Genomic DNA, 14,583 nt, shown 5'->3' with positions numbered 1-14,583 from the left:
CAGCTCTCTGTACAAGGAGCTTGACACACCAAGATCCTGAGTGACAAGCTTGACACGCCAGGAACCTGTGTGGGAAGTTTGACACGCCAGGATCCAGTGTGAGAAGTTTGACATACAAGAATTCAGTACAGAGCTTGACACACCAGGATCCAGTGTGAGAAGTTTGACACACAAGGATCCTGTGTGGGAAGTTTGACACGCCAGGATCCAGTGTGAGAAGTTTGACATACAAGGATCCAGTACAGAGCTTGACACACCAGGATCCAGCGTGAGAAGTTTGACACACAAGGATCCTGTGTGGGAAGTTTGACACACCAGGATCCAGTGTGAGAAACTTGACACACCAGGATCCTGTCCAAGAAGCTTGACACACCAGGATCCTGTGTGAGAAGCTTGACACACCAGGATCCTGTCCAAGAAGCTTGACACACCAGGATCCTGTCCAAGAAGCTTGACACACCAGGATCCTGTGTGAGAAGCTTGACACACCAGGATCCTGTGCAAGAAGCTTGACACACCAGTTCTTGAGCAAGATGTTTGACCAACATGCTGTGGTCACAAAGTTTAACTTAAATTAACTATTAAGCCTAAATGTAAAATGTCAGTCTTCAAACTACGGTCCTCTGCCTACTACAAGTTATTAATAGAGTAAAACAGTTTGATTCTGAACTCATATCTCAATGTCAATACCTGGCATAAATGTGGATGGAACTAATCCTTATTTCTCCAAGGCAAAGTGTAAGATATCATATGACGTTTTTTTAAAAACATAGTGGTCTCATTATTAAGTATGTACTCTAAAACTAAAATCATTTGAAAATATTCAGCTGCCGATGATAAACATCATTTGAACTTTAAAGATTTTTAACATTTGACAAATCAATTCAACTTTTATGTTTTGTTTTCAATATGTACGATATTGATACCCCTATATTACAGTAAGTATCATTGTCCCCAATGTTCCCAAAAATGACTGGTTTCGTGTCACTGCACTTCAGTGTCAAGCTCCGGCTGTCTTGCACCATCCTCATCCTCATCCTCCGCCCTTCCAGCTACCCCCCTCTACCGTCCCTCCTCTCACACACAAGGATACATAATACACAGGATTTCTATAATACACACATTTTTTTACACATGTATCAAACCAGTTAACCTTTTCTTCATCCATAATGTCCCTGAATAAGCAGCTGATGGCAAATTTTTTGGCTAAGTACTTGATTCCCTACAGACAATTCAGCAAAGAGAAGATGTAAGTCTTTACATCAGAGAAATAACACATGTGCTAACACATGAACATGTTTCCATTTTCGACATATTTAGTGAACTGCTCTATTCAACACACAACAATATTATATAATATTCTTCTAATTTTCTTATCAAGAGGGAAGTTGCCATGATTTGAAAATCAATGACTCCTTTAAATGGATGGATCCAGAAATTTCACAATGACGATCTAGATAAAAATATTTCAGTATATATCATTTGGAGCGAGACATTCATCGACAGGTGAACACAAATCTTAAATTTTCAAAAGGGAGGCATCCCTGACCCTTACCCGAACACCAACATCCCCACAACAACTATCCCACCCCAACTTCTCCAGCGTAACCATCCCATCCACAACCTTCACACCCCACACCCCGTCTCAAACTTTGCCTCCCCCACCTCCTCATCCCCCAAAAGATCCCAACTTCCCATCCCGAACTACCCCTCTCCACTCCAAAACCACAACTTTCACTCACCAACCATCCCCACCTTCCCCCAAAAATATAACTTCCCCTCTCCAACTATACCACCCCCCCCCCCCCCCCACCCCACCCCAAAACCACAAAAACTTCACCTCCCCAACTATCCCATGCCCTTCCCACCCTCCCTTCACTTGCAACCCCACCCTCCTAATGTGGCTACCCACTGTGCTTGAAATGGAGATTGAATCTACTCAAGTGCAATATCAGCAGTAGTGGAAGCACTCAGATAATACCCAACAAGTCCGTGAGTGAAACTGAACATACCTTCACTGACTGCATTGTCAATTCCCAATTTCAAAATCAGCAGTAGCTTCCACATCGTGTGAAGCAGAGATCAGGCCCTTTCCAACATGTCCTTCCTAATTGTTAATAATCCTCTTCTTATGACCAAAAAAAAAAAATCAGAAATGACCGATCTCTCTCTTGTCAAACTATTCCATCACTAAAAAACTGCCCATGTCACTAAATATGTCAAATATGGTAACTTGTCTGAATCAGGTACAAAATAACTCGTTAAACAAGGAAATCACACATACGAAGGTAAATTAATATATTGTTCTTGACAATAACATGCAAATAATGATATTGATTATCATGCATCGGATCTGTATCAGCAACTCATTTGATTGTGTCAGCAGTGCTAGAACTAACAGTTGTGACTCAACCTAATTACCAGTGCAGGCTAGCCATCTACTCCGACAAGACCTGGGACACCATCACAGTAAACACCTGTAGGCAAACACTGCTCAGCATCAAGGACAATACAGAACAGCTTGGACATATCTGCTGTGTCCAGTACCATGAAGTGTACAGAGTCCCAGCCAAACATGACCCGTGAAGATCCGGGGTAGAGTAGGTCTTCAGCAACCCATGCTTGCCATAAAAGGCGACTATGCTTGTCGTAAAAGGCGACTAACGGGATTGGGTGATCAGGCTTGCTGACTTGGTTGATGCATGTCATCAATCCCAACTGCGTGGATCGATGCTCATGATGTCAATCACTGGATTGTCTGGCCCAGACTCGATTATTTACAGACCGCCGTCATATAGCTGGAGTATTGCTGAGTGTGGCGTTAAACAACAAACCAACAAACCAACCCAGCCAAACATTGTAATCAACCCAAACTTGTCTTTCTTCCGTAACATACTGTGGACTATTATCCATGGGATTAAAAGACCAATTACAATTTAACGAGACTCTTGGACATGTGGCCGTTTTAATGGTGAACTAGGCATAGAAAATGCTTAATATAGCTCGTATAATGATCTATCGGGACGTGCCAAAGACATTTTCTGGTTACTGATTCTGGTCTGCTGATGTAAAAATATCTTAACAATAATGTTAAGGTAAATGCTGAGAATCTTTTATGTTAATATTTGGGGATAAAAATGTGAATTTATTTTAAAAGGATCTTTTGTTGGACCACATAATGAAAATAATGGTAAAAGACAAGGCACCAGCTACTGTTGCCATGGGATACAAAGTGACCACGTCCATGCCACGCCTACACAAGCAACCTGATTCACCCTTCAAAAGAGGCTTCACAATACTGATATCATTATCCAACTTACATTAATGCTGGGGACAGCAACAACAGAGTGAGTGAGTAAGTATGGTTTTACGCCACTTTTAGCAATATTCCAGCAATATCACGGCGGGGGACATCAGAAATGGGCTTCACAAATTGTACCCATGTCGGGAATCAAACCAAGGTCTTTAGCGTGACGAGCGAACGCTTTAACCACTAGGCTACCCGACCGCCCCAGCAACGTCAGGAAGGAAACGTAGGTGTTCAGAGAGGCAATCAAAGATTCCATCCCACCTTTCCCATCCTATTTCTTTATCTTGTGTTTACGGAAAACAGATGTTCACTAAGATGGCACTCAGATCTTGTTCTTGAGCAACAGGATTAACAGAGGAAACAGGTCAAGTATCTTCACAAGATGCTATTGCCTACATTGCACATATGCTGAGATTTGTAAACATTTTCAAGGCAAAGCAAACCAATCACTTCACAAGTAAGTAAGTAATGTCTCATTATTTCATAAAGCTGTTTGAATGGATCTAAAGACGCAGCTGGATTAATTTACTGAATCCATTAAGTACACTTCAATAACACTTGTGAAATACTTTATGCATTCAGTACAGGTCTATTTTGAAGTAAGAGAGCATACATGGTCATTCAGCGTTACTGTATGAAAATCCTACTTCTACTTCTTGGCGTTTCTTCTCATTTCTGGCGTCCCCGCCCGTGATATTGCTGGAATATTTCTAAAAGCGGTGTAAAACCACACTCTCTCACTCACCACTGCTTGGATAGCAGGAACAGACAAACTGACTATTCAGAGTTACCTCCCCTTGATAACATCATAAGTATGACCTATTTTTTTCTCAGAATCAAGGGTTAGTGAATCATAACAGTGTGACTCGATGTAGGCTTCACAAACGGAACTGATGTGACCATTGAACACCTATGGGCCACAGATAATGTTAGGACTTAGATCGTAAACCTGACGTGATGAATATATGAATATTGATAGTACAATGTACAGGTAAGTATTCATTATTTAAGTACATTGGCAGATTTGGAAAAAAAGCCATCCCGCCTTATTTCTTCCTAAAATTTCACATTGTCCCTGTCATCCCTGCATGCTCAGTTACTTCGGAAATGACCGTACATAGAAAACAAACTGGTAGAATCAGTGACATGTAGTCTACATAGTATTAAGCATTAACCACCTCAATGTTTTCCTCCTGAAATTAACAACACCTTAAGTAATTAAAATTTAAACAATTGAACTTTCAAGTGTGATCCTTGAATAGACAATTATCCTGATGCAATCTTCACTGAAGATGATAGTCTTCTGCAACCAAATACTGTGCTTCTAATACATCCATTGATGCTAAATTACAGAAAAATTCCTCAAATATACAAAAAGGAAGGAATTTTTTAGATTCATTAGCATAAAACGTTCTAAGCACATCTAAATCCTGCAATACCAGAGAAAAATAGTTCTTAAATGGAACCAAACAAATTATAAGTTCAGTTGATTCATTGAAGACGATATATTTTCAAAGGTATTCCTAATAGGTTAACACACTATCACCCAACTTATCAGACTACTGTCTTCAGTGAAGGAGGCACAGCAAAACAGTTTGAACTTGATACATATGAAAAGGCAATGAGATACATAAACAAAACTTAACAAACACTCGTCTATTCAAATGAATATCTATTCATGACATTGTAGAGCACCCCACATCGGTATGGATCCGGGGGCATCTGGCTCTCCGCTGTGTTGGGTCGGGCCATAAAGTCCCGGTCTTGGTTGACCGTGGGGCCCGCTGAATGAGTCAGTTTGGCTGCCGTCGAGTACTGCCTCTCTTCTAGAAATGGATACGGGGGGTTTTGATGAGGGTAAAGGCTACGATGGGGGTATTCCCTGTCAAACACAGAATGTTGAGTGGGTGTACTATGCGTTAGGAAAGCACTATTAGTATTGTCACCAACATGTTGCGGATGATACACAGGGTCTCTGGGGTACATATATTTGTCTAAATTGAAACTGCTATTTACACCAATTCCACTGAACACATCAGTGGAAGAAGTTTGGGGCAAACCTCGGAAGTCACTCATGGCTGTACCAGCAGTCTGACGATAACGCTCGTCGAAAGTTTTAGTGGCAGTTCCACACGGTGGCCTACTATAGTCTAATGTAGCAGTTCCTGAGTACGGATGACTTCCGAAATAACTCAATTCAAGTGGAAACGTCTCTGGTGCCAGTTCTCTCTGGGGCTGCGGAGATGAGAGACTGGCAAACATATTACGCTCTGTCATTGTCCTAGAGGGGTCAAACATAAAGTCGCGACTGGCGAGGTAGTTGTCTTTGGCAAAGAGCGTTGCAGGTGTGGTGTTCGGCTGTCTATCTATTGTGCGCTGCAAGTATGGAGCCTGTGGCCAGTGAGGGGGCCGGACCTCCTGCCCCGACCATGTGTTGGTGAAGGGGTTCCTCTGCATGGTCTGAGACATGGCAGGCGTAGGAAACATGTCCGTACTTGGCATGGTTGTTGGTCGGCGAAGAAGAGCTGGGTTTGTTGGTCTCAGCGCTGTGTCTGGGAGACGTGAGATGGCAGTTCTGTCATTTTGAGGCAAGAAAGGTGTGGTCATTCTCTGCCTCATGGCCTCACTCTCGCCCAGCCTCATGAAACTACTACCTGTGGTTTGTGCAGAAAAGATATTTTCATTTTGACGCAAGAAATTATTCTCTCTAGATACACTATGAATTGAGTTGAGTGGGTTAAATGTTTCGAATGGGGCAGGGTCTGGCAGTCGTGGAAGCGCAGATGCTGTGTCCCTCTGGAAGTGTTGTTCTTGAGAACGATCACAGGCCAAGATTTCCATGCGTTTATGGGACATGTCATGAAATGGTTGCATACTTGTGTGAGTGATAACATTACTGGCCACAGATGCTGCTCTTGGGATATCTCTACTGTCTTCATGAGGCTTCTCCGCCAGTTCTTCCAGCCTCTGGAGACGGTTGGGCTCATCTGGAACAGCTTCTCTTGGGGTGTTGCCAGGTACATTTAGGTCCTGGAGATACTGCCCCAAGTAATCCTTGTCACATTCGGGTGCCTGATGAGGGAATTGAGCACTTGGTTGAGGAGGAGGTGGTGGTGGTGGTGGTGGCTGAGCATCATCTTTCGGAGGTTCCACGCTAGGCAATGGTTGCTGCTGATCTTGCGACACTTGGGACAAAGGTTGATTGGACAAGGGTTGGTTGGACATAGGTTCAGGATGAGAGAGTGGTTCTTGAATAGGAACAGGAACAGAGACAGGCGCAGGGAGAGGAGATTGCACAGGCTGCATCACTTCCTCCACCTCCTCTTCCTCCTCTGATGGGCTCTGAGGTGGAGGAGGAGCAGGTGCTCGAGGTGGAGTCAGGAGAATATCATTGGGGACTTCATCATCAGAGGAGACCCTCTGTTCTTCATCGTCTCCTTGTTGTTCTTCAATCTTTTCCTCAGGTTCCTCAACCAATGCTGGTGAGTACTGCCTCACATCTTGTTGTGAGTTCAGATCTTTCAGAGTAGAATCATCAATGATAGGATTCTCCTCTAGTGATCTATCAATTGCCTCTTGTTGAGCTTGTCCAGGAGACATGGCCTCTTCTTTGGGAACTTCAATAACAGGAGGAACTTCAAGTTCCTGGAAGGCTTCCTCCAGATTCTGCTGCTTCTCCTCAACGTGTTCCTCTTCTCGTTCCTCCTGCTCAACAGGAAGAGGCTGAGGCTGACCCTCACTCTCATTGTCACTGAGGAGTGGACTACACACACTGCGGTCACTGTGGGGGCTATGTGGACTTGGTGAGCTGTCATCACTCTCTGGACTTTGTGGTTTATGGAGAGTCTGTGGAGATAGAGGCTGAGGTTGAGGTTCTGGAACAACCTCAGGTTCAACTGGGATTTCTACTTCAGCTTCAGCTTCAGGTTCAGCTTCAGGTTGTGGTTCAGCTTCAGGTTTTTTCTCTTGCTCATCACTTGCTTCCTTCTCTTCCACCGGTTCCTCGGGTTTATCTTCTTCAACAGCAGCTGCCTTTTTAGTCTTTGTTTTCTTCACAGATGCTTTACCCTTAGGCTTTGTTTCCTTCTTCTTAGTAGGAGACTTCTTCTTTGCTGCCTTCTTGCTTTGTGGAGAGACTTTCTTCTTTGATACTGATGTTTTCTTCTTGGCTACTTCTGGACTAACTTTCTTCTTCATTCCCTGAGACTTGGGCGACTTGGGTGACTTTGGAGTTTTCGGAGCTGCTGTTGCTTTAGGAGATTTAGGAGGAGTGGATGACTTGGTTGATTTCAATGCTTTAGTTGCTTTAGGTGACTTCACCTTTTTAACAGATTTCGGAGAAACCTTTTTGCTAGACACAACTTTTTTCTTCTTCTTTTTAGGAGGTGTCTTTACAGATTCTTTCTCTTTCTCTTTCTCTTTCTCTTTCTCTGCCTCTGCCTTCTCTGTTTCCTCCTTTGGTGCATCTCCATTAGATTTCACCCACTCTGGCAGAGGGTTGGGTTTAGGCTCAAGTTTGGCAGCTTCATGAAGCTGATCAAGAGCTTCTCGTGTTAGGGTATGAACTCTTGGCTTGTCCCTTCGGAATACAACTGGAAGGTCATCACCAGAATCATCATCATTGAAGTCATACAGATCAATTCCCTTTTCAGGCTTTCCACTGGTAGACTGTTCACTTGTGGTGGCTGCAGCAGCAGCAGCAGCAGCAGCAGCAGCATCAGCAACAGCAGCACCAGAAGCAGCAGCAGCAGCAGGGGCTGTAGGAGGAGTAAGAGCCACACCATTCACTTTCGGTTCATTGCTGTTTTCACTACTCCCCGAAACGGGGGGCTCGCGTGGCTGTTCTGAATCTTCTCCTGGCTTTTGTGTGTGATGCCTCTTGATATGCCACTGTAAGGAGTTCCTCTGTCGACAGGAGAAGCTGCACATTGTACATTTGATGGGTTTCTCATTGGTATGCTGCCTTTGATGCACCTTCAAGTTGTCCGAGTGCCGGAAGGACTTGCCACATTCCGGCCATGTGCAGTGATAGTTCCTCTCTCCTGCAACACACAAGAGTCAGTGTCAAGCAGTTTTAAAAATATGTATACATTTCAAATCAGGTAGAGATATTTAGAAAGAAAGGTTTTGGGTTGTTTTTTTAAATCAATAGTAGCAATGTCTCATGGCTTTTGTTTAGGGATGACATTTTGAAAGGAAGTTGTTATAAGTAAAATTTTTCTAAACTTAACTATATAACATGATCGCTTCATGGCAGGACTTAGATATGTACGCTTGGTATAGTTAAGGGCATCTGACAAAGGGTGTGTTGTGACCCTCAAAAATCGGTGGGTGAGGGGCTGAGGAATTGTGTACCTTGATGACATCATATCAATGGCAGGAGTTACAATATTCAGATCTCATCTGTGTTGGGAGTTGAACCCATGCCGTCAGCATTACATGAAAACCACCAACTACACATCACCTTCGAAACTGTTTAGGCATGATGTCAAAGTCATTTGACATGTTAGGATGCATAGATATTGGCAAAATTAATGTAATGATGGCAGTATGGTGGTGAGAAAATCACTGTTGAAAACATATAAAGAAGAAATAATGAGATCCAAAGCACGTTTTGATTATGAAGCACTTCTTGCGGACTTTGTGCGAAAAAAGGATCTAACACGCATGCAGTTTTCATTTTGCCAGGTAAAATATAGAAAAACATATGACATCAGATTTCAACAAGACATGTTATTGTCCACATATCATTCAGATACAACTTATACAACCAACAGTCTTCAAAATTAAGTGGGGAAGTCCCTGTCATAAACCTAATGTTAAATGATTACATTATAAGATTTAGGAGTCCCGTAGTCAAATGGAGAAGACATCATGGACCTGCCACGCCTTTACTTCAAGTGAGTGAGTGAGTTGGGTTAAACGCCGCTTTTAACAGTATTACAGTTATATCGCGGCGTGACAGCTTAATGTTGGAGGAAAGCACGAAGTGATGCAGGTCTTAGACGTTTACCACTTCGGTGAAACCCACGAGCATGGTATGGTGCTGACAAACCTAGAAACATAATCGGGGCAACACGGGATTCGAACCCACAATCATTGGTTTCTGGCGTGCACAAGGGACGCAACTCTGCACAGCGAATCGTGGCGCCTTAGACGACTGGGCCACCCGTGCCCCCCTTTACATCAGAGAAATATGCAGAGTGCTAACACATGAACCAGTTTCCATTTTCGACATATTTAGTGAACTGCTCTTTTCAACACAGAACAATATCATATAATATTCTTCTAATTTTCTTATCAAGAGGGAAGTTGCCATGATTTGAAAATCAATGACTCCTTTAAATGGATGGATCCAGAATGGCGGCGCCTTAGACGACTGGGCCACCCGTGCCCCCCCTTTACTTCAAATGCTGACTAGCTGTTCTGTTGTGATTGTTTATTGTTTTACGCCACACTCAGCAATATTCCAATTAAATTATGGCGGTCTGTAAATAATAGAGTCTGGACCAGACAATCCAGTGATTGACATCGTGAGCATCAATCTATGCAATTGGGAATACGATGATATACATAACAAGTGACATTACAAGACACCAATCCTGACCACCCGATCCTGTTAGTCGCCTCCTATGACACACATGGGTTGCAAGTGTTGAAAGAATAAGAAAGGGACTTCACTCTGAAACAATTTTCACTTTCAGTCAACAAATGGAAACCTATCAGGGTGGTACAGCATTGTTGGCTAAAATATGTTAATTGTACCTACAAACACTTAAGTACTAGTGAGTGAGTATGGTCTTACGCCGCTTTTAGCAATATTCCAGCAATATCACGGCGGGGGACACCAGAAATGGGCTCCACACATTGTACCCATGTCGGGAATCGAACCCATGTCTTCGGCGTGACGAGCGAACGCTTTAACCACTAGGCTACCCGACCGCCCCACACTCAAGTACTAACTTAAGCAACCGAATCACATTCTTACATTCGTCTACATCCATGATCCTAGTAACAAGACAGAGCGATGGCTGCTATATGATGAGAACCATTGGTAGATGCCAAACCACATTAATTTACACATTCGACTTTCCGTATTTAGATGATAATATTGTTTACAATCATAACACAAAACATGGTTTGGCAAAACAAATCAGGGAACTATGTAGTTAACCAAGCTTTAAAGGACTTGAAGCAGTCCTTCATGGTAATGCATGCATGCATGCACATATACATACACAAACCATAGAAACATATAGAGAAGTATGTCCATTACAAAGAAATGTTTCCAATGTGTACCAATTAACAATAAGTCAAGTGTTACTACAGAGAGTTTTTATTCTTATCATGATATCCTCCACGTGATTACCAAAACTTTACATGCTAATCCTGCACGAGACAAATGACGCTTCTCAAGTCTATGACGTCACATGTGATGCATTCACACAACATAACAGTATGTTCCTTTGTGCATCGAACCAATCTAATATCTCTTGAATATGAGTAATTCTTCTTATATTAATTAACATGTATGATATTCATGTTTTGGTGAGTATATATATATTGCTGGCACCTTCAACTATTATGAAATAAACTCAAAACTGTAGACACTTAGTCTGCACAAAACGTGAATTTCAATAGACTGGTGAAAATATTCACAGATGCTCACTCCAATGATATCATCATCAAAGACTGTTTATGTTCGACAAACAAATTATTTAACTTTATTAGGTAATGGATTCGCTACATGTGGAAGTCTATCAACAAAGAGAATCTTCATAATCCTAGTGTAGTTCACTTTAAGAAAAAGTTTCCAATCCTTTAACCTTTGTGTCTTGCTTCCAAAGGACATAAAACTCAAGCTGTTCCTAAACCATAAAGTACCAGTCCCTGCTGAATTCCACAGCCAAACAAAAATATAAATCTTCTGAAGTAAATTCTGATATATTCTACAACCAATTTTCATGAATTCTGCACACAGCCCTACAACCTCATATGGTAAGTTGGTTTGTTTCCATGAATAAAAGCCTTTTTGGATAAATGTATCCATGAATTATGAACTAACAGTCAGAGCATGATACATGAAGACATGTATTTCGCGTGTCACAATACAAAAGTTGGATTCACTTGAAATAAACACTTCAATAATGTTAAAATCTTAAACAATCTACAGTAGAATGTTCTTTAATACAAAAACAATTCATTCACATGTTGATGATTTGTTTGCGAAATCCTATGCAACTTTTACTTACTGAGGACCAGTTTCTAATTTGCATGGAAAATGTGTATTTGACCAATTACACTGCAGCAAAATGCAAAATTCTGCACAAATTCTGCACTAAAGGTGATTTTCTGCAAGATACATCTCTAGTGTGTGTGTACATGGCAGTGGTTAAATGTTCAGAGTGCTGTTGTTTTGTACAGGTAAACTAATAACACGTAATAACCAGACCTCAAGGAGCAAGTCAATTCCACTGTTGACATTGACACAGACTGCCGTATCTAGCATCCCTAAGACACACTACTCCAGCCCAACCTCCCAATAGCAACCTGCACAGAAACAGATGCACCATTCCCATCTGAAGATAATCATATTTAATTTGTACAAGGAATGAAAATCAATCCTAGAACAATAATTCTGAGGTTTTGATGCATTTTGGAGGTCGGAGACCAGGGAAGAATGAAAACACACTCAAATTAATTCCACATTAAGGTACAGATTTTAAACCTTTTGTGCTTAAAACACTATTAGGCAGACCAAATTATTAATCCTCCAGCCAAAAATGACTTATTTTGCAATTTTTGATATTGATTTTCCTTCAGTTACATGTTCAGTTGGCCCATCTTCCTAATGTTGTATACACAGCAAGCTGTGCAGGCACAGCAGCAGAAGGCTTACTTTAGTTGGACCGTTAACAAGACAATGTCGATATTTCACAAACAAATTACTTGAGCTGAAAAACATGCCCAGGACTTGATAGAATTATATCATGTATGTGTTACTCATCAGAAACATATCTTTTTTATTTCCTATATTTTGTTTTCAATTATAAAAATCATAGTCTGATAAAGCTGATCAATGCACAGCCTTCATCCATCACCCACATAGTACCCAACCCCAAACTAGGGCTGGGACGGGTATCTCGGGTACCCGGTTCAGTAGGTTACTGAGTCAGAGTCTGGTACCCACAGGACTACCCAGACCCATGGTTAGTCACGTGATGTATTGTTTAATGACAAAAATTAGAACTCTATGGTTACACTAAAAGTCACTAATGTTCGCATTTCTTTCTGACTATGCACCCATTCCTTCCATATGGCTGAATAAAGATACAACCATGAGTAATGTAAGTCAACTTCAGTGTATGCATGACCAGATCGTTTAGTACATGTATCTAAATACGTTTTGTAAGTGCTGCTGTAAAAAAAATCCCAATCAGATATTTTGTATCTCTTCAGACCTACAGTGGGTACCCGGGTAGGGTTGGGTAATAGATGGGTGGGTACCCGGGTAGTAAATTTGGACTTATCCCAGCCCTACCCCAAACCCTGTCTGGTATCTACTATTCTTGTGATTAGCCATCAAAACCATTGACTGATTCCCAACCCAATCTGAAGCCTACCATTTCTAGGGTCACCCAAACCCAAACCCTGACTTACGCCTACAATTTCTTGGATAACCAAACCCCAAACCCTGTCTGAAGCCTACAATTTCTAGGATCCCCCAACCCTAAACCCTGTGTGAAGCCTACCATATCTAATATTACCCAACCCAAACCCCATCAGAAGCCTACCATTTCTAGGATCACCAAACCAATGGCCCTGTGTGAAGCCTACCATTTCTAGGATCGCCCAACTCAAAACTACGCGTGAAGCCAAACATTTCTGAGATCACCCAACCCCAAAGCCTGACTTAAGCCTACAATGTCTTGGATCACCCAACCCCAAACCCTGTGTGAAGCTTACCATTTCTAGGATCAGCTTCCTAATTAGCCTGCCTAAAGCTAAACCCATCCCCACCTCCACCAGTAACCCCCACCCACAGTCCATCCCGTCACCCTGATTCACTTATGACATACAGCCTGGGATTCGGGGGAAGATAGTGGAGAAAAAGCGTTGCTCCATTTGTGAGTGCATCAATTGCCTCTCTCCACCTCCGCCAATAATTAGGACCAAGTAGAACCAGGGAACATGGGCTGCCTTTGACTGTGGCTAGTTGAGCTTTCCTGACTCAATACTCAGCAGTCGGATGCAAATTCTCAACTGTAAGAGAGATGCCAACCAACAATCATTTATTGATTCCAGCAGTATATTGGTGTGTCTGCAGCATGGCCACTCCTGATTCGTCAGCTCACCCCAGGATTAAGCGGTTTATTCCAAGCGTTACAGAAGCAGTCTCTATCACTCCAATTTAATTACTGTGGCTGTGTTTGCCTCATTAAGCTGTCCCACTCCTAACAGTAATCAAACATAATGGGATATGCCATTTCATATCTAGGGGCACCAGCACTCATGCAAATATATCAAGGTCCTTCTCTGTCACGTGGCATGGATTGGTAGAAAGTGGAATATCTCAACACAGCTGATGAAAGAAGAAGCTCTGTGTTTGTCCTGCGAGACAGTGGCTCGAGCTGTAGAAGCTAGGCAGTGATGAGATGTGTTCCATATGGGTAGGGAACCCAGAGTTACACAGGCATCAGCAGCCACCCTAACAACTGGGTTGTCTCACGATAAATAATCCTTACATGATAACATCTTCCATAGCATAATAACTACATCACAATCGTCCATGATCTAATCCCTACTTGATAACAATCTTCCATGACATCACCCTTCATGATAACAATCTTCTATATCATGCCTACACAATAACCACATTCCATCATATATTCCTCATATAACCCCTACAAGGTAACAGTACTTCATTACACAAATTGTATTCCTCACATTATTACCATCTTCCATTACATAATCCACACAAGACAACATCCTCCATTACGTAATCACTAAAGGATGACATCCTCCATTACATAATATATTATATATTCCCTACATGATAAAAATATTCCATTATATATTCTCTACATAACAATCTTCAATAATATATTCCCTAACTGATAACCATCTTCCATAATATATTCCTTACATGATAACCATCTTCCATAATATATTCCCAACATAACAATGTTCAATTATTTTATTCCCTAATTGATAACAATCTTCCATAATATATGCCCAACATTACCATCTTCCATTATATATGCCCTGAATGA

At 41.8% G+C, this 14,583-nt stretch overlaps 1 protein-coding gene across 2 annotated transcripts in view; it reads right to left on the bottom strand.

Moving 5' to 3' along the window:
- Positions 1–2,022: 2,022 nt before the first annotated feature.
- LOC139444640 (uncharacterized) overlaps positions 2,023–14,583 on the bottom strand; it is a 35,681-nt gene continuing 23,120 nt past the window's right edge. For both annotated transcript variants that reach the window (XM_071225560.1, XM_071225561.1), the window contains exon 4: positions 2,023–8,352. In XM_071225560.1, the coding sequence (XP_071081661.1) occupies positions 4,967–8,352 (3,386 nt within the window). In that variant the 3' untranslated portion in view covers positions 2,023–4,966. The remainder of the gene's footprint in view (positions 8,353–14,583) is intronic.

The sequence above is a fragment of the Haliotis cracherodii genome, unplaced genomic scaffold (assembly GCF_022045235.1).
Source record: "Haliotis cracherodii isolate W230 unplaced genomic scaffold, xgHalCrac1.p SCAF_6, whole genome shotgun sequence".
NCBI classification, from domain to species: domain Eukaryota; kingdom Metazoa; phylum Mollusca; class Gastropoda; order Lepetellida; family Haliotidae; genus Haliotis; species Haliotis cracherodii.
This window is presented reverse-complemented; position numbering and strand designations above follow the sequence as displayed.